Below are 18,250 nucleotides of genomic sequence, written 5' to 3'. Positions count from 1 at the left end.
ATTGACACACCTGTTAGCCAGCACCGGCTTCCCGAGTCGAAGACACAGAAGAACCCACGCCCGTTCATACACCAGCCACAGTCATCCAAAACCGGACACGACCTGACATCAGTAATCTCATCCATGCTCAGTCCAACGTTGAATTGATAACGAATGAAGAACTACTTGACACGATCTTAATGGTTCCCGATGCAGTTGTTTTGAACAACATGGGAGAGGAAAAGGTACTAGGGAAGAAGAAAGATGAATCCGAGGCCAGAGCTGCCGATAAGAGCGAACCATCGAAGTCCAGTGGTGCATTGAACTCGGCATGGGCTAGTTTCATGCGGCAGAAGAAGGAGGTAGTCGCAGGGCCCTCGGAAGTCTCAAAAAATCACAAAAAGCGTAGTCGTTCTTCAAACCCTGTCCCAGATCTCGAGACTATCGATGTAGCTGAGGCCGATCAACCACCAAAGAGGCATAGAGACAATGATTTCGAATCTATTCTTGGGCCAACCGGTAATTCTCTGTCGGCTCAAGCTGAAAAACGTTACACAGCAGAATTGGATGCGGGTGTATTCAATGAAGGAAAGATGAAAGAGTTCAAATGGTCATGCCTCATGGTTGATAAGCATGCCGAGTTTAACGCGAACCATCTTCGCAATGTTCGCTGCTCTAACTGTGGCCGCGAGACAATATGTCAGGGCGCCAAGGGTGCTCCCAATCCCAGACGTTTCAAAGACCACTATCGGAAGTGTGTAGCGGGTTACATCCACCTTCCTAAAACTCAGGCTCACGTCAAAAATACAAGCACGCTGATCAGTGGTGCTTTTCAAGGCTTTCAAAAGCTTTCCACCAACGTATCCTGTATCCTTGGAATTTCCAAAGCCAATCATCAGCCTGAACAGTCGTCCACTTCTCCTCCTGTTAATCCCACTCCGCTTCCTTGTCCTGCTATTACTGAGGCCGATAATCCTAGTGTATTGACGTACCTTCGGCGTTCTTCTGCTCTTGGGGGCGGTTCACACTCAGTGACCAAGATTGCTTTAGAGCTCTTCCATAAACCTTTCATTCTTCTCACTGCGTCGCAGAAAGCACAAGTTCTTGACAGGCAGGATAGTGAGAATACATGGATCAATAACCATCGCCGTTTGAGTTGTCGTTCAAGCTCATGCCTTGGTATCTCAGTTTTTGTCACTGAAACTGGACGTGTTCTCCCTTGCGACGAATGTCATAAGGTTTCTAGATCATCCAAATTTCTGAAAGCCTTGAGGTCGAAAGCTCCTGACACAAAAAACTTGAAATATATCCCCAAGAAGTATCAGAACAAGCTTCTCGCTCACCAGTGGGCAGCATCGAATGGACTGAAGGAGCTTGTAGAATCAGTGGTACGTTTGGCTATCAACTCCTCGAAGTCTTTGTGTTAAAAACCACTATCAGGATGACAGTTCAATCTATACCCGCTTTGCACAGGGTGCGATCGCTGGAAAGTACGATGACTATGGCGTGTTTTTGGGACTATTACATGCGATGGTGCAGAAGCAAGACAAGGATGAACGTGGGGTAGGTATGCAAAACTTTCAGTACAACCCGGAGTGGGACCAATTTATGCACATTGCGAGCATCCATAGTCCAAAGACATATGCCTTCATTCGTAGTCATTTCCCTGGCAGAACTAAACGCAGCTTCCAGTAAGATTGAGTCCTAGTTTCAAGTGGATCCACGCTGACAGCCTATTTCAGATTCCGCGAGTCAAAGGGACCGACATTGCCCATGACTATCAGTGAAGACACATTCACAGCTATCCAAGAGCATCTTCAAGCAAGAGGTTATTCCGGGCCGATTAATGTAGCTTGCGATGATAGCAAATTACTTGCTGGTCTACGTCTTCACTACGATGCTAAGAAGAAAGCCCACTTTCTGGTTGGAGGTATTGATGGACCAATTCTAGTTCCTGAACCTAAAGACATCGAAGAAGTCATGGGTAATCCAGATGTTCAGAAAGGTACTAAGGTGAGCCTTGTCACCCATTACCCGGTCTACTTTGCTCAATATCTGTTGCGTAGGTTCGCCTATGGACTGGTACTATCCCATTGCCAGACATGCCACCATTCATCATCGCAGCAATCCCAATTCCTGAGTCAATGTCCGTAGCAAAGCTGTTTGAGCTTCACAAGACTGTTCTCTTTGGTCTACTCGATCATCAAGTGAAGATCATATCCTATGCATGTGATGGTACCGAAAACGAACGGAATGTTCAGCAATCCTTTATAGACATTGCAGAAACGGTCATCGAAGAGACTATTCCTGATCCTCATCCTGGTCAACCACCTCTTGTTGTGCGAATTCCTGTCTTCCGTGGACAACCAATTGTATTAATTCAGGATTCGAAACATGCCCTCAAGACGTTTCGTAATAATCTCTTTTCTGGTGCTCGTTTACTTGTTTTGGGAAACTTCCTGGCTATGTATCGAGATGTCCGCGCGATGGCATTCGAGCCAGGCTCTCCACTATACCATAGGGATGTCGAGAAGCTAGATAGACAGGACGACAATGCTGCTGCTCGGCTTGGGTCTGCACAAACATTGCAATTCTTGGTTGACCGTCATCCTGAGATGCTCGGACTCATCATCTACCTTTTTGTCTTCATGGAAATCCCTGACGCTTACCAAAATAGACATATTCCGCATGAAGAGAGACTGAACATGCTTCTCCGCGCACGTTACTTCGTGAATATGTGGACCATATATCTAGACAGTTGTCCAGGCTATCTACGGTCTCAATACTGCATATCGCGTGAAAGCCTGGACATTGTCTCGTATCTAGTCAATGGACTGATTGGCTTGGTCGTTGTTCACCGTGACCATTATCCAAAAATCCCACTACTTCCCTACCTCCATTCAACAGAACCCTGCGAGCACGTCTTTGGAATCTGCCGCCAAATTGTCAAAGATTTTACAATGTATGACTTTTATCATATGGTTCCAAAGCTTATGCTTCGTATTCGAGAAAGTTTTCTCTTGAGGTCCAACTCCGAACAACCATCACCAGATGTGAAGGCGCGTGCGGCTGGCTATCACCATACCTACTTCGACACGAAGAAGCTCGATATTACTGCACTTTCTCACTACCCCACCAAGGAAGATATGCAAAACATTGCAAAGCGGGCTGGCAGTGAAGCGGACTCTCTCATGGTTGCTCTCGGTATCTCTCCACTTGAGCTCTTTGGTACTCCCTCAATCCTCCCTTCTCTTCAGTTGTGGGCCTCAGACAAAGTCTTCGGGTTTGAGGATAGCGAAGATGATAATCAGTCCTTCAGTGATGACGAGTCTTCAGTTCATTCCATTGAGTTGCTGCAGGATTACGTTCGGATTGTACTTGATGATGAGGCAGTGAAGCAACAGACCTCTAGTGAACATGACCGGTATGATGCATTGTGCAATGCGGTGCTTTTACTCTCTGTTGAGGACCAGCAGAGAATGTGCGTAATTATGTATCTTTTCTATGATCTTTAAACTGACATTGAGCTTAGCAATGCACTCGAGGAAATCAACGAGGAGGAAGAGGATGGGTGTATCGCGAATGATCTGCACCATGTTCAGACCTTTCGGAAACTCATTCGCAACCTTCCTGCTCTTGAAATCGATACACCAACACCAATTGCATTCACTAACAGCAATGACCATGCTATCCTCCTACGCAACCTTGTTTCATTGAGGGAGCAACATCAAACTGAACACGCCTCAAAGGCTGTTCGAGTACGAGGTGTACATTTGTCTAATTCAGATGAATGTGACACAGATATGTCACTACGTCGTCGCATGCTTGCGGTCTTTCATGATACTAATCGTTTGTCCCAAGACCGAGGCATTACCACTGCTAGTGAACGTCTCTTACGATGGACCAAAAGACAAACAGATTCCACAGGGAATAGTTTGAATGCTCAGAATATGGCGGCCGGAAATGCGAATCAGGTGTGTCCTGTGGGGATTTTTGTGTTTGTAGGCTAACTTCGGGGCTTTACTAGGCGTTAGCAAAGCGTCGCCGGCTTCTGTTAGAAGGAGGGATCAAACCCCTTGAAATCCCTTCTGAAGCAGGAATCTCAAAGAAATCCCCGCTTTTGGTTGGTTCTTGGGGATTTGTCTTTGCTCGTATGCAGAAAGATAAGCGGCATGCCTATAAGCTATTCCTTGGAAAAGGTATGTCATTGACTCAATCCCAAAATTGTTTCTCATATTGTTAAAAGTTGAGGCTTTATATTCAAAAGGTGGAGGAAAGAACGGTAAACATGCTGCAGTGATGAAGGCCGATAATATAGCGGCAGTTTCTTATATCGGGTTACAGCTCTTTGAACATTGCTATGATGCAAAATTCCATGCGATCACATCCCAAACTCGTCCGTATCCTACTCTCTCATATACATTCATTCCGTCTACAAACTTCTTTGCTATCACCAAGGCTCTCCCTCAATTGGTCACAGAACAATCTGGCCAAACGGTATATCTCAAATCCAATGCTGATGTTATCATGCATCAACACCTCACCCACTACTTTCATAAACTCAGCGAGGTTCTGGTAGCGCATGCGAAGCGGTCAAAAACAAGTACAGCCACCAGAAATCAGACCACAACGCAGAACCTGAAGGAATCTGCATTTGCATTGGAAGCGATGGAAGAGGATGATGATTTGGGTTTTTAGGCATCTTATTTACATGTTCTTCGTGTTTCTACATTCTTAAGCGCAAAGATACGCTCAAATGAAAAATTCTACATTCTACATAGGTCTGTAACAAATTTTCGGTCAAATTTGGGCTCCGGCGCGAGGTCACTCCCAAAATTCGGTCAAATTTTGGGCATCTGATAGAAAAAACTTTCGGTCAAAACCTGTTCATTTCGGAAGGTCTAAGAACTAACCTCTCCTACCATAAACAGGGGTCCTGTAGGGAGGCCGTTGTAAGTTGGTTTTGATGCAGTTTTTGCGAAGCCGCTGTCCGGCCATCTTCGCTTAGGTTCGCTTATATTGGTGGCACAAATTAATTGTCTGGTGTCCTGCAAATAATTCCTACGGGAAGTCATCCAATGTTGCTTTAAGTTTTACCGCCAATCCTCCCTCTTTCTCCCTCCACTTGAGCATTCCCTTTCTCAAATGTCCCCTTACGAATTCATGACTTGATAACATTTCACGCTTCAAGAGTCTTGTTACAACTCAGAAAGGACCCCTGTCCCACAATAATTACCTATCGACCCATTCTAAAATTAACCCAGGAAAATCTCTTAATTTCAACATGCGACCAACATAAGCCAATATGCGACGGTAAGTTTGCGCTAGACAGCGTCGCGTAGTTTTGCTCCACCACCCAAAGATGTCCAACCTTCCGGGTCCCTCTAAAGACACGTCCCAAACGCGAAGATGTTCGCAAAGGTATTTGGGAGGTATCAGGAGGCATCATGGAGGCATTAGGAGGCATCAGGGAGGCATCTACGAGCTATCTACATGGTAAGGTAGTAACAGATAGTAGCTTCGGCATGAGCATCTCTGCATTTTTATCTCTGTCCTCTTGATCATAGGTGCGTCGCTAGCGCTTCAGACTCCATGCCTCTCCCTGCCCCCGGCCTCCGAGTTGGAGTGCACAGTGATGTCCAAGGATTCAGAACAGGAGAGTACATTCAATGGGCTCACAGGGAGGAAGTAGGTCCTGATCACAACCATGGTCGTGTATGGGTTAGACTCTCGAGTCTCGAGTCAGAATTTATCGAGGGTCCTGAGTCGTCCTGTAGTCGGACGCTGGTCGGAAGAGTGTCGGATGAGCCAATTTCCCAATCTCTTCATCCTGATTTAGACAGCCGCCGGACATCAGAGACTACGTAGTAAGTTCAATGCATCACAACGTAGCAGGGTAAGTAGGTACATATCCTGACCCGTCGATATGCATCTGTCCCGGGGCTCGGACAGATACAATCTGATCCATCCATGCAGGCAACTCGCCCGACAAAGGCGGCAGCTCGTAAAGTTCTCCACGTCATGATCAACCTCATCATAAATGAAATGAACGACCGAGTCGTACTTGCGAGGAGAAAAAATGCATATGATAGAACTACAAATCCGAACATGCATATGAGTATGAGGTAGGAGAGCAGGTTAAACCCGGTAGACACATGTAAGTAGTATAGATACAGAATAAAGATACAATGAAGCGAAATCCTTGGGTGCCATAGAAGGTAGATATACAGTGTGATTCTCGAAGTGAATGTCATAGTATGTAGAAGTCCTTGATTTAATAAATGAACAGATGAGTTATGCAAAGTCCTTAGCATGCGAGAGAAGCAGCGAACTGGTCGAGATCGAACAGTGGATCCGTGGATGATGAAGATAATGAAGGAAATGAAGTTGAAGGGAATGGCTCAAAAAACTCGAGAGGTAAGGTCTGAGTGTCAATAGACTCGAAAGGTAAAGACTCCAAAGATTCAAAAGGTAAAGTTTGATTTTGACTAATGTCAGGAGAATCGTACGAGGGGAGGTTGAAACACGGGGAAACCTCAGGAAACCCTGCGTCGTGCTCGACATGCTGATCGTGGTGGGTATTGGAGCCGAAAATGACTTCCAAGTCTTCTGGCGAGATAACCACAGACGTCGAAGGATCCAAGCCTGTCATATAATCCATGCCAGCGCATGATTCGTATGACATATGCTCAGGCTGAAGGTGTTGAACAGGGACCTCGGGACATTGGTTATAACTTTGAAAGTTGGAAACACCAGCATTGGTCTGCCATGTATTGTCATATGGGCTTGCAAAGAAAGAAAACTCGGATGTGTGAGTCATGTCTGACGAGCCAATTCCTTTGAGCGAAGGCGTAGTATTGTTCCCAAACAACAAAGACAGATCAGACCAGGACTCGGAACGAGACTGGAGGTTGTTGTTTCTGGATCGCTCCAATGATGCTGTACTGTCCACAGCAGGGAATAGTGGTCGCGGACAGTCGGTGAGTCCGAAGTCGTCAAAGCGCTGGAAGGCGGGAGGCTGGTTGAAGAGGTCGCCTAAGCTAAGAGGGAGCGTGTCGGCGGCTTGATTACAGGAATAGTCCAAGCCAGTGGCGTCGAAGGACGGGTCCATCCCGAAATCCAAAGACAACGGCGAAAAGTCTGAGGGGGTCGCGCTAGAATCAGAGGTCGAAGGACTCCCAGAGAACGATGTGGGGACGGAAGCAAAATCCACGGTGGATTGAAAAGTTGGGGTAATGGATGCAGGGGAAAGAGATTTATCGAAGAAGGAAGATCTTCGAGCCTTTCTTGGGTTCGGGATGTAGTTGTGGATCCTCTTTCGGTGGCGAGTGAGTGACGAGGGATCACCGGTCCTGAAACTGCAGTCGGGGCAAGTTTTAGATTTCTCTTGGGTGCTATGATTGGTAGGTGTTAGCTTGAGAGTGAATTGTGTACACCAAAGAGACTTACTGAGTACGGTAGTGCGTGTTGAAATTTGATCTCTGTGAACTCGAGTATGCGCAACCACTCCATGTGCAACGGAATTTTCTGTGGGACGTTACGTTAATACCAAATATTTGAACCTATGGATTAACTGGAACTTACGCTTGGGACGCGTCAGCATGTCCGTGAGTCTGCATATGTTTGCGCATCTGATAGGGATAATCGAACACCAGATTACACTCCCTGCATTCGCGAGCAGATTCGTCAATGAATTTCTGTCATGTTGATGTCAGCATAATGAGAACAACACAGAGGCTCGCGAAACTTACAAAAGAAGTGACGCGTGGCATCTTGAGCAGCAACAGGGAAGAGGTTCTGGATTTGAACTTGAAGGTAGGTAGGTGGAGGTGGAGAATAACGAGAATATAGTAGACAGGGCGGGAAGACGACTCCAAATACTACTTGATGGCGGACATGTTTTATTTGAGGCGGCCTTATATATCCACTTTGCAAAGTAGGTCGATTGGTGTGCGAACGACAGACCTTGATAGTCGGTTTTTTCCTTATTAGGATCGCGCCGCCAGTGGACTTTCGGATAATGTTAGGGAACACTGAAAAATTTCCTTGAAAGGCAATTGGAGGGTCCTAGCGGGTCAAAGTATCGACACAGCACCATAGCAGTGGTCAAAGCTCGACGCCCAAATGGCAACCGCTTAACAAAAAGGAAATTTTGGCGGAGACAATCGATGCGGATGTCAGAAGAAAAGCCTGTTATGGAAATAAAAGACATAATGCTACAGTTGGACATTTTCTGTTGGTACTACCTGCTTGAGTCTAGACGGAAAAGTAGGGAAGAGGCGAAACATACAAGGATGAGTGTGATAGGAGATATCTGGGACAATTGATAGTCCTCTCCAGTGCGTGCAAATTTGAGATAACCTTCATCATCATGGTGCTGGAAGAAGGCAAACACTAGCTCGAGTCGGCTGCTAGATTTGTCGAGTGCTCATTCTAATTTCTGATCAGCAAAAAGCCTAATTTGGGAAGAAGTAACATAGACGCCCACACCACGTGAGTTACCGCCGGTAACTGTTTGTTGATTGCTTTTTGTCACTTCTTGCTTTATCTTCTGCCCATTACCGTCTCCCTCCGCCTTGCACCCAGAATCTACTTTCTGGACCGCCCGCACGACCAACGGCATAGCACGCTCCCCTCTGTGCCTCACTTTATTGAAGTCAAAAAAATATCCATTCAAAACTTATCTCGAATGGGTCGCCCACTTTGGTCTACTGTGTATAATCCCCGTTCCACCGAAATACCTACAAAAACTCCTGGAAAGTGGAGCTCTACAAATATTTTTGATCCCGACTCTGACGCGTTCTTTTATGGCGCGGAATTGGAAGTGCCAATCGCGGATGCACCAGTCATGACTGAGCCGGATACCACCCTGTCGTCTTTTGACTGGACTGCCGCGAGTTCGGTCGAGCGTCTTAACTCGCTCGCAGAACTCGTTGCGGAGCGTCGTAGGGAGTTGTTGGATGTCATGGTGCGGCGCCGTAGGATTGAGGCACTTGATTCTATTAGAAGAGCTCGCGAGGCAATAGCAACCCAGAGACAAACACAACGAGGAGGAACTCTGCCTGTTGCACGGGAATCTTCCACCTCCTCGGGGAATCCATCTGTTGTGATTCCCTCGGCGGGATACTCCTCTGGCACACCTTTATCCCCTCTCAGTGAAAGCGGGCTAGCAGAACTTCAAAATGAGCCGGAAAGTGACGAAGAATTTATTGAGGTGCCCATGCGGTTTGCCCCTGCCGTCAACCGCCGTTCTCGGGAATCTTCTCTATCCAGCAACCGCAGAGATACGTCTCGTCGACTTTCTGATCATGCAGCTCGGCAAGCATTCATAAATTCGTTGCGGGAAGAGAATAGAGAGGTAGCTTTAGAGATAGAGCGCAGGAGAAACCGTCTCAGGGAGCAGGCTCAGAACCAACGGCTAGAAGACGAAGGGTCAAGCGTCGATCGTACCCGTGTCAGTTCCCTGTCTCTGTCAAGGCAAAGACGTGAATCGTTATACTCAAGGCTGTCTTCCGCACCAGGACAGCCGGGCCTGAGATCTCGTGCTCTGTCGACTCCTACTCATACCGCCGCCAGTGCATCCGAGCAGGCTGCAACTTCTGTAGAGCTCGAAACCGAAGCCGAAATTCGGCGGTCCATGGCGATTGCTCAGTCTGTTTTTCGAAGGCAGAGGCACCGGGGAAATCGCATACCTGTTGCTGATTCCGGGCTTTCATGACCCGATGCGATGGAGGCTGTAAGAGATACTAGAGTAGATCTAGTGAAAGTTGATTTCAAGGTCTTGTAGAGACGGCTATTTACTATTTAGACTGTATCTCGTAGGCCAAAATGTACAACAGAATTGACTGTATTTCATCCTACTCAGTCAAAGATTCATTATTACATGCATTCCACTGAATTGAGCTACGTCGAGGTTCCAATCTTAACTTCTTACCTTTATTTAAATTCTTACCTATTGAAGGAACGACCAGGTGATGTGACGGATTGCTGGTGACATCAGCTCGCGTGGCTATTATCTTGTTCTTCGTTTCTTCACTTTCTTCACCTATACCTCCTCTCCGAGTATAGACTAAATCTTTCAACGCAATGGACTCGGAAATAGAACCCACTCCTCATCGTCGCTATATTAAAGACCCCGTCCATGACCAGAGTAAATTTTGAAGTAATAATTTTGGATGCCTGCTCAAACGTGTATGCGCAGTTCTCATAACACCTAGGATGGCGCAGTTTATAGATTCGTATGCTTTCCAAACTGTTTGTAAAGAGAGTGAGCTGATATACAACAGGGCCCCGTTTCAGCGATTGAGAAGGATAAAGCAACTTGGAACAACATATTACGTGTGGGCGGGGGCTTCACACAATCGTTTCGAGCATTGTATCGGTACGTATCCGAACTTCTGTGCTATGTATGACAGCTCATCAACGGCACTGTAGGTGTTGCCCATCTCGCTAGAACAATGGTGACCCATCTTCAAGATAACCAGCCAGTGCTCAACATCACAGAGCGGGATATTGAATGCGTGACCCTTGCAGGTCTCTGTCATGACCTTGGGCATGGCCCTTGGTCTCATGTCTGGGATGGGATGTTCATTCCGGCAATCTTGTAAATCTCCATGCTCTTTATCTTCATGCCCCCTATTTCTCAACCTTTGTTAGGCCCGACGAGCATTGGACACATGAAGAAGGATCTGAAATGATGCTTGACTATCTAATCAAAGAACAAGGAATCGACATCCGGACAGACGACGTCACGTTCATCAAAGCTCTCATTGCAGGCGATCCTAGTAGATGCAAGCGGTGTGTATAGAGCTCTCCAATCCCATTCTTTATGTATTGACGGTTGTCCAGGAAGGAAAAGCGGTTTCTTTTTGATATTGTTGCCAACAAACTGAACGGTTTCGACGTTGACAAGTATGTCCAAACACCTCAATTCATCCATCCTAGCAAGTAACTCGTTTACGCTAGATTTGATTACATCCAGCGTGACTCGCTAGCCATTGGGGATCCCATCAAACTTCAAGTCACCCGGTGGGTCTAATGATATTCAATTGCTACATATACTCAGTTTCTGTTCGCCTGTTCTTTTCTAGTCTCATCGAGTCGGCGAGAGTTATACAAGATCAGATCTGTTATGCATATAAAGACCTTGACAAGGTCCTTGAGGTTTTCCAGACGCGACACAAACTACACAAAAACTTCTACAACCACAAAACGGGTGTGTGCCCCCCACCCCTCAATTCTGCAGGACTCAGTATTGATCTCTGCTGAACCATGACAGCGAAGGCCATTGAGTACATGATTGTGGATGGTCTTAAGCTTGCTGAGCCATTCATGCATATTGCTCAACGGATCAGGGATCCAGAAGAGTTCCTATGGCTAACGGATGACCTACTTCCTGAGATTGAGAGGTCTAAGGATCCAGTATGTTCTCTTGTTCTTTCATGAGCAACAGTTCCCAACCTTGTGTAGAACCTCAAACCTGCGCAGGATATATTCAAACGGATTACCAATCGCAAGCTTTATAGATTTGTTGATATGAAGTGGGTCTCCTGGGAAGACCGGGATGCGTACAAGCAGCTCGTCACAGAGCAACGTATCCTGGAGTGTGCTCGAGACGCTTACTACGAACTTCCTAAGGAGCAACAAGATGAAATGGATGAGGCTTGGAAAGAAGCAGGGCTCACCCTCGATGATCTGACTATCAATGACATCAAGGTTGAGCAATCTATGCTTCACTATGGCATGAAGGAGGAGAACCCTCTTGATTATGTGAAGTTCTATTCCAAAACAGGCAGTTAGTATCAACTATCAGTTCCATTCGTGTCTGATATCCTTGTTAACCAGGATGTCACAAAGCGCTCGATGGGGATTATTCGAGCTTACGTCCGTTCGTTTTTGCTGAAGTGTTATTGCGTGTCTTTACCAAGAAGGAAGAGTAAGTTGTGTGCAATTCCTCTTCGTGCCTCAATCATGTGCCTGTAGGTTTCACGGCATAATACAGGCCGGGTATCACAGAATCCAACGGGATACGCCTCACAGTCCTGGCGATGCCCCAGAGACAGTTGTCGTAAAAGTTGCTGAAGGTGGACAACCGATTCCGGTCAGCGATCACACAACAAGATCTATCACCAGAGGCTCTGAGGCTCTGATGAGCCCGCCGGTCACAGAACGCGGTTTGCCTGATGATGGCCCTCCTACCTCGCAAGACCTGACAGAGCCATCTGGCTCGCGTAGTATATCAAGGCATGAGAGCACGCGGAGCATTTCTACCATTCCGGATGCAGAGCATTCTTTGGCTACTGCTGCAACTTTAGATTCCACGTCGACAGTTCCTAGTCCCGAAATACCCAACAAGTCACCGAAACTTAGTACACCGGGCGCTCCCGCCAGCCCGCACGTTCCGGCTTTAGGAAAACCTCTCTCCACAAAATCCTCGTGGATCTCAACTGTGAATCGTTTCACAGCGGTGGATCCTGGTCACGGAAGTCCTGGAAAGACCACCAAACCTGCATCAAAAAAGCGAGACAGGAGTAAAGTAGATGCTGAGGATAAGCCTGTCACTGGGACGATTCCTACTAGTAGGAGAACTCGGTCATCCGCCGCAACTCTGCCTGGGGATAGAGAAATATCTCCGAGTCCGATCGCGAGGAAGCAAGCAAGGCTTGGATAAGGATGCACAGGCACTTTCCCCGTTCATTGTAAGTCATAACTCGATATACGTATTATTCAATGACATGCTGAATATTTCTGATCAGGTTTTCTTATCCCCCCCCTTTCATGTACGACTTTCTCGATGCTCAACACTAGCGCTTTTCCCTCATGGCCATTCATATCACTTACCTTCGAATTATCACTTTTGCCGTCTTTTGTTCAGTCGGCCAATGTCCCTTCTCCGCTCGGTTTAGAAGTCTCGAACATCCATCCCCCAGCTGGACTTCATGTGTATCTATATATTCTATCCGTCTGATACTTCCTGTGTACCAACTCCCACCTTTAAATTCTATAACAAATTTCCTTAGTACGAATTATTCTATTTCTCTGCGTAACATACAATATATTCTATGTACTTTACATTCGTTGGAGAATTCGAGCGATGAATTCGGCTGTGACGTGAAACCAAGGTCATCGGAGCAATAAAGAACCATATGTTGGATTATCGTTGGACTATCGCTAGGTTATCGGTGTTGGATGGAGGTGCTAGGATGAACAAGTGGTGTTCGATACACGCGGCTGAACAGCTTGCGACTTTCGCAAAGTTGAGTTCGCGTGGAAAATATGATTGAGAAGCCAGGCATCAGTACTCAGTCCTTGCACGACAAGTCCGTACTGACAAGTGAATTGGAGTTTCTTGTGAGCACTGTCGCGCGCGGTCACGGAGGTTCTGTGTCGAGTCCGAATCTCAAAAGAAACACCCACACCACGCCGCAACACGCCTACTGATATCTACTGATATATATGCAATATATATAAGCCTCATTATCAGGACAAGGTTTTCGTCCAACCTCTCTTAGACTGTTGCCACCTTTCCCATTTGACAATGGCCGAAGCTCTGAAAGCCTTGGTGGAAATTATCTCCACTGAAACCACTGCCCTCTTGTCTGCATACGCCACGCATGAGGTGAAATTTCCTTCGATTAATGAAACGTCCACCACATCTTCGATGAAAAATACAGATTTTGACGTCGACCCAACCATTATCCGAATGCGACAGTTGATTGTCGCTGCAGCCGCGCAGCTTATCGCAACTGTTCAACCTCCGGGTGAGTTTTTGCAGGATGCAGCGCCAGCGATGTTCAAGTCGGCGACATTGGGGTTTGTCATTGATGTGGACGTACCGGAAATCTTGATGGAGGCAGGTCCGATGGTGAGAAGGATCTCTTGTAAGAGATCCGTGCTAATTTGAAGTTCCTACACAACAGGGACTTCATGTTAAAGACCTTGCTATTGCGACAGGTGTAGATGATTCTCACCTTGGTATGATTCCAGCACGCCTCGCTCTGACTATATTCGCTACTGACTAGATTCCTGCTTCAGCACGGGTGCTACGCTATTTGGCAACGCGCCATATCTTTCGTGAGGTAGAACCCAATGTGTTCGCACATAACCGAAATTCCACCCTACTGTCGAAAGGCAAATCCGTGAAAGAGATAAAGGAAGAGTAAGTAGTTGACGACATCGGAAAATAGAAATCACACCTTACTATGACTTCAATGCATACTGATAGCCCACTGGGGAGATTTGACAATTCCCCATTCACTGCTTTCCTTCACATGGCGTAAAATGAACTCCTTACGTTCGTTTTGAATGTGGTTCACCTTTTGAATCTACAGGTCCGATGAGCTATTGGCAAGCTCAGTACACTTGTCGGCATGGCTAAGAAACCCTGGACAAGCCCCAGCCGCGCTCAACATGGGATGCAAAACGCCTAAGAAGCTGTGGGACTGGTACGAGGAGCCGAATAATGAGGCAAGGCTGCGACGTTTCACGGTTGGAATGAAAGCGAACGCATACCCCTCGTATATATTCACAAATGGTGCGTAATGACTTTGCAATTATACATTGCTGTATGGAGATGAAGTGTAGGGATCCACGGAGATGCGCTAAAAGCGGACGACGTAGTAGTTGACGTCGGAGGCAGCTTAGGGACAGTGACACTCGTGTTGAAGAAAGCGTTCCCAAAACTTAACTATGTTGTCCAAGACATCGACAAGACAATCACTGCGAGTGAAGACGTACGCCTTTCATTTGAGTTCTCTTTCGTCCTCTTCACTTTGTTTCCTCTTGTCAGTACTGGAGAGAACACAGTCCAGAAGCTTTTGAAAGTGGCCAAGTCAAATTACAAGGTATATTTTGAGAATTGGAGGTCCAAGGAATGACTTACATATATGGTCGTACGGTAGCGCACAATTTTTTCGAACCGCAACCAGTTAAGAACGCTGCCGTATACTTCCTTCGAAACATTCTTCATGATTGGCCCGACGAAGAGGCCTGCGAAATTCTCTCGAATATACGAGACGCGGCGGGCCTGAATTCTAAGTTGATCGTTTTTGAATCACTGGCTCGGTATACATGCGAAGACTCGCCACGGGCAAACTTCTCTCTTCCCGAAGCTCCTTACCCGCTACTCAAAAATCTTGGTGTAGCCGGCGAAGGGTTCTTGACCGCATTGGACCTAGGCGTACGAGAAAACTAGATTTGTCGGTTCCTGCACTGATGAAGTATTTATACAGATGTTGGCGTTGTTCAATGGTAAAGAAAGAACGTTGGCAGAGTTCGAGGAATTGGGAATCAAAACCGCCTGGAGGTTGGAATCTGTGAAGCCGGGCTCCCTTTATACTCTCGTTTTCAGCCCAATTACAGGGGGAACGTAGGGGAACGTAGGTAGATTTAGAGGCGAGAATCTGTAAGCACTGTAGATGACTGTAAAGAAAGGCAAAATTATGATGGATTCAAAAATGAGAATTGAATGGTCCCATTGCTTGGATAGGCTTTCTCTTGCACCAAGATTTAGTGAGGTAATCTGGTATCCAAGAGAGAAATTTCCCTGAAAGTCTGAACTGAAGCCAATCGCGATGTAATATTTAATCAAACGTGCGTCGGAGACCATCCCCATATAGGACCGGCCAACTTGTTTTCTAATTCCAAAATGCATTTCTCCAAAACTTACGCCAGACTTCTTCTTGATCTCCCACCAGAACTCAGAGAGAATGCCATTCAATACCGCGAAGCAAGTTATTACTCTTTCGTTATCAGTAGTCATATGGTTTACCATGGAATCCTAGCTCAAGAAACTTATTAATCAAGTTGTCCTGGAGCTCAACGCTTTAGGTCTTCATCCTGATATCCTACAAAAGCTCTTGGAAGATGAAAACAAAGTCAATTTGAAAGGAAAGCAGAAGGAAACATCAGAGCACGTTTTCGACACCGCCGTTCATCCGAAAGTCGTCTATGAATTCAACAGCAAGTCCGGGAGGATCGAGCCGCAACTGAGAATCTGGATAGATTCTCCTTCACCGTGGTCTCAAGCTTCCTCGGATGCTCCGTTGGACCTGGAGGCTAATACAGATGCAGGAAATGAGCGAGAGTCGGAAACGCCAGAGGAGTACTCGGACGATATCTCAGGAAGGAACATAAGTCTATTGTGGGCTTTGCAGAGGAACTCTACGATCCAGGGTTGGGAAGAGGATTCTTCCCAAATATCAGAGGTTACAGAGTGCGTAACGTCTCATCCTTGTACTTGACTATTTTTTCTCATGAATTCCACAGTGACGAACCGTTGCCTGTGAAACATCCAACAATTGGTTCACAGAGCCAAGGGACTTCACGGGAGGTTGTCATTCCGTTGGTGAAGGACTCAGCGTTCTTCGAACTTTTGTCAACGGCGCTTCACAATCTTTCCGATCGCATGTCTACTTTGTACACGGATTTCGCAGACACATTGGAAACAGTTTCGAGAAAGGTCGGTGACTCTGCCAGGCCGATATCGTCTCGTAACAACAGTTTTCACCCACATTCTGTGCTATCGAATCCCGGGACCATCAGCTTTCCTTCCAGAACTAACAAGGTACGCTTGACGATCTCTTTTCGGATGTTGACATTGCCAACATTAATTGGCTATCAATGTAGAGTGATCTCTATTCTTGGCGGGAGATTTTTCAACTGTACGTTGAGACCGAGGTGTTCGAAAGTTCAAACGAAGCAAATGCAGGCGCGCTATCAATCGAGGAGAGTGAAAGGCGGTTAAAGCTATTCGCAGAACGAGTCACTTCTAGAGGACTCGGTGACAAACGGAAACTCAAATTGAAGCAGAGTCATGAGGCTCTTGAGTCGTTCCTACAAATGAACATGTTCATTTTGAACGTAAAGAAGGTGAATTACTTTCGTTTCGACTTGCTTCGATATTTAGCTACTAAATATCTTCCTCGTGCCTATAGCTCGAACAAGCCAACGCCGAAGCCACCCGAAAAATCCTCAAGAAGCACGCCAAACGAACCGCACTTCCTATTCCTCCCGGCCAAGACTATTACGCGCGAGAACTGGCACTCATCCCTCGTTCAAAAGCCAACTCTTCAATAAACTCCCTCCCACGATTACTCGTCCAAGCTCTAGGCGAAACCCTCCTTCCGATCATACCACATGTTGACGACTACGCTTGTATCATTTGCACCAATCTCGCCTTCAAACCCATACGGCTTAGTTGTGGGCATCTGTTCTGCGTACGTTGTTTGGTAAAGATGCAGAAAAGAGGTCAGGGAGATTGTCCAATGTGCAGAGCGCCGACGGTTTTGATAGCAGATCGATGTGAGTTTTCCTACTTCGTATATTTACTCATTCCTGATTCGTTTCACGATGTATTCTTTATCTTCAGCGAATGTTGATTGGGGTCTCATGAACTTTATGGAAGACTGGTTCTCGGAGGAGGCTCATGAGAAACTCAAGGCGAGTGAGAAGGAGGCTACAGAAGAACATTTACGGGAGATGGGCTTCAATCCTGACCAGAAGTGCGTCGTTATGTGAACTGTCTGTTATGGTAGCAACCAGTAAGAAATACAAAAAGCGACCGACTTCCCATTTGCGGTATGTAATCGCCTTATTATCACTATATGTTTGGCTCGGCTGTGAGTATTTGGTATTTACCGCAATCGAGAGTCAGTTGCCTCGCTTATCAAACCTCGGCGTGCCGTGCCGATATGTTAGTTGATCCGACCGGTTCGGCATTTGAATAGTTGGCATTAACCATACGCTTGATGACATACAAAAATATCATTTGTTATAGATAGATAGATAGATAGATAGATAGTACATTGTTGTGTGCATAGAACTTCAACATTCCACTTCATCCACATGAATTACAATATCAAAGAAGAATTCAAATGATTGCATATTTTCCAAGATAAATGTTTTAAGATGCTCATCACCACTATTGCAGCACCCAAGGACAAGCTCAAGGATGTCATTGAGCAGTTCTGGAGGCTGAACATTACTGATACTGAAGCTATGGAACTTTTGAAGGAATCTTAACACATGGTCTATTCTTTCTTCTTGTTCAAATAGTGCTGAAAGCAACTGGCAGACCCATTGACTTGTTCCATTCTGAGCTGGTTTGACAAAGTGGTACTTGCCCACAATAGGGCACTCTTTGCATCATTTACAGGCCACTGCTTCTGCATTCATCTCTGAGATGTCAAGTCCATGCTTTGGTGCCCTACTCCACTGCTTGGTACTCCGAGATCCATCATTTATTGTAATCTTGTTCTTATTGTTCTTTCTC

The 18,250-nt window shown here is 46.3% G+C and overlaps 7 protein-coding genes across 7 annotated transcripts; 6 read left to right on the top strand and 1 right to left on the bottom strand.

The window, feature by feature from the left end:
- Positions 1 to 971: 971 nt before the first annotated feature.
- C8R40DRAFT_1023109 (uncharacterized protein) lies at positions 972 to 1,581 on the top strand (the record flags this gene model as incomplete). Its single annotated transcript, XM_046223037.1, has 2 exons — positions 972 to 1,393; positions 1,428 to 1,581. Coding segments are annotated over 2 exons (576 nt in total), but the record flags the coding sequence as incomplete, so codon positions are not given.
- A 464-nt stretch (positions 1,582 to 2,045) lies between these two features.
- Positions 2,046 to 4,753, top strand: C8R40DRAFT_1157254 (uncharacterized protein). The gene is made up of 4 exons (XM_046229625.1): positions 2,046 to 3,472; positions 3,656 to 3,953; positions 4,007 to 4,178; positions 4,226 to 4,753. The coding sequence occupies exons 1-4, from the start codon at positions 2,082 to 2,084 to the stop codon at positions 4,675 to 4,677; spliced, it is 2,313 nt and encodes a 770-aa protein (XP_046078897.1). The 5' UTR covers positions 2,046 to 2,081; the 3' UTR covers positions 4,678 to 4,753.
- A 1,444-nt stretch (positions 4,754 to 6,197) lies between these two features.
- On the bottom strand, positions 6,198 to 7,876 carry C8R40DRAFT_891678 (uncharacterized protein). The gene is made up of 4 exons (XM_046236601.1): positions 7,731 to 7,876; positions 7,564 to 7,676; positions 7,429 to 7,506; positions 6,198 to 7,373 (listed from the first exon to the last, which is right to left on the bottom strand). The coding sequence occupies exons 1-4, from the start codon at positions 7,749 to 7,751 to the stop codon at positions 6,287 to 6,289; spliced, it is 1,299 nt and encodes a 432-aa protein (XP_046078896.1). The 5' UTR covers positions 7,752 to 7,876; the 3' UTR covers positions 6,198 to 6,286.
- Positions 7,877 to 8,488: 612 nt separating this feature from the next.
- On the top strand, positions 8,489 to 9,867 carry C8R40DRAFT_1137138 (uncharacterized protein). The gene has a single exon (XM_046229422.1). The coding sequence runs from the start codon at positions 8,669 to 8,671 to the stop codon at positions 9,695 to 9,697; it is 1,029 nt and encodes a 342-aa protein (XP_046078895.1). The 5' UTR covers positions 8,489 to 8,668; the 3' UTR covers positions 9,698 to 9,867.
- A 127-nt stretch (positions 9,868 to 9,994) lies between these two features.
- Positions 9,995 to 12,396, top strand: C8R40DRAFT_891582 (uncharacterized protein). Its single transcript, XM_046236600.1, has 12 exons — positions 9,995 to 10,129; positions 10,181 to 10,217; positions 10,266 to 10,360; positions 10,414 to 10,582; positions 10,636 to 10,776; positions 10,828 to 10,890; positions 10,945 to 11,007; positions 11,070 to 11,194; positions 11,258 to 11,400; positions 11,449 to 11,773; positions 11,824 to 11,914; positions 11,981 to 12,396. Exons 1-12 carry the CDS (start codon positions 10,066 to 10,068, stop codon positions 12,048 to 12,050), a joined length of 1,386 nt encoding a protein of 461 aa, XP_046078894.1. The 5' UTR covers positions 9,995 to 10,065; the 3' UTR covers positions 12,051 to 12,396.
- A 1,120-nt stretch (positions 12,397 to 13,516) lies between these two features.
- C8R40DRAFT_1225481 (S-adenosyl-L-methionine-dependent methyltransferase) lies at positions 13,517 to 15,542 on the top strand (the record flags this gene model as incomplete). Its single annotated transcript, XM_046233308.1, has 9 exons — positions 13,517 to 13,843; positions 13,899 to 13,953; positions 14,014 to 14,137; positions 14,204 to 14,254; positions 14,310 to 14,512; positions 14,563 to 14,711; positions 14,768 to 14,822; positions 14,880 to 15,157; positions 15,210 to 15,542. The coding sequence occupies 9 exons, from the start codon at positions 13,517 to 13,519 to the stop codon at positions 15,348 to 15,350; spliced, it is 1,383 nt and encodes a 460-aa protein (XP_046078893.1). The 3' UTR covers positions 15,351 to 15,542.
- A 58-nt stretch (positions 15,543 to 15,600) lies between these two features.
- On the top strand, positions 15,601 to 17,778 carry C8R40DRAFT_1137127 (SPX domain-containing protein). Its single transcript, XM_046229421.1, has 6 exons — positions 15,601 to 15,706; positions 15,762 to 16,192; positions 16,246 to 16,543; positions 16,606 to 16,848; positions 16,914 to 17,280; positions 17,348 to 17,778. Exons 1-6 carry the CDS (start codon positions 15,626 to 15,628, stop codon positions 17,494 to 17,496), a joined length of 1,569 nt encoding a protein of 522 aa, XP_046078892.1. The 5' UTR covers positions 15,601 to 15,625; the 3' UTR covers positions 17,497 to 17,778.
- Positions 17,779 to 18,250: the final 472 nt, after the last annotated feature.

Source organism: Lentinula edodes (genome assembly GCF_021015755.1).
Source record: "Lentinula edodes strain Le(Bin) 0899 ss11 chromosome Unknown C8R40scaffold_87, whole genome shotgun sequence".
Lineage (NCBI taxonomy): Eukaryota > Fungi > Basidiomycota > Agaricomycetes > Agaricales > Omphalotaceae > Lentinula > Lentinula edodes.
Note: the sequence above shows the minus strand (reverse complement) of the source record. Positions and strands in the feature narration are given on the sequence as shown.

What these genes read in the sequence shown, in the direction of transcription:
- C8R40DRAFT_891582 (XM_046236600.1), top strand. Translation starts at nt 10,066, where the DNA reads ATGGACTCGGAAATAGAACCCACTCCTCATCGTCGCTATATTAAAGAC. An exon ending in TCGTTTCGAGCATTGTATCG is followed by an intron (nt 10,361 to 10,413) that starts GTACGTATCCGA and finishes ACGGCACTGTAG; the next exon opens with GTGTTGCCCATCTCGCTAGA. An exon ending in ATGTTCATTCCGGCAATCTT is followed by an intron (nt 10,583 to 10,635) that starts GTAAATCTCCAT and finishes AACCTTTGTTAG; the next exon opens with GCCCGACGAGCATTGGACAC.
- C8R40DRAFT_1157254 (XM_046229625.1), top strand. Translation starts at nt 2,082, where the DNA reads ATGCCACCATTCATCATCGCAGCAATCCCAATTCCTGAGTCAATGTCC. An exon ending in CAGAGAATGTGCGTAATTAT is followed by an intron (nt 3,473 to 3,655) that starts GTATCTTTTCTA and finishes ATTCACTAACAG; the next exon opens with CAATGACCATGCTATCCTCC. An exon ending in CGGCCGGAAATGCGAATCAG is followed by an intron (nt 3,954 to 4,006) that starts GTGTGTCCTGTG and finishes GGGCTTTACTAG; the next exon opens with GCGTTAGCAAAGCGTCGCCG.
- C8R40DRAFT_891678 (XM_046236601.1), bottom strand. Translation starts at nt 7,751, where the DNA reads ATGCCACGCGTCACTTCTTTT. An exon ending in CATGCTGACGCGTCCCAAGC is followed by an intron (nt 7,507 to 7,563) that starts GTAAGTTCCAGT and finishes AACGTCCCACAG; the next exon opens with AAAATTCCGTTGCACATGGA. An exon ending in AACACGCACTACCGTACTCA is followed by an intron (nt 7,374 to 7,428) that starts GTAAGTCTCTTT and finishes TACCAATCATAG; the next exon opens with CACCCAAGAGAAATCTAAAA.
- C8R40DRAFT_1137127 (XM_046229421.1), top strand. Translation starts at nt 15,626, where the DNA reads ATGCATTTCTCCAAAACTTACGCCAGACTTCTTCTTGATCTCCCACCA. An exon ending in TTCCTTCCAGAACTAACAAG is followed by an intron (nt 16,544 to 16,605) that starts GTACGCTTGACG and finishes CTATCAATGTAG; the next exon opens with AGTGATCTCTATTCTTGGCG. An exon ending in GGTTTTGATAGCAGATCGAT is followed by an intron (nt 17,281 to 17,347) that starts GTGAGTTTTCCT and finishes CTTTATCTTCAG; the next exon opens with CGAATGTTGATTGGGGTCTC.
- C8R40DRAFT_1137138 (XM_046229422.1), top strand. Translation starts at nt 8,669, where the DNA reads ATGGGTCGCCCACTTTGGTCTACTGTGTATAATCCCCGTTCCACCGAA.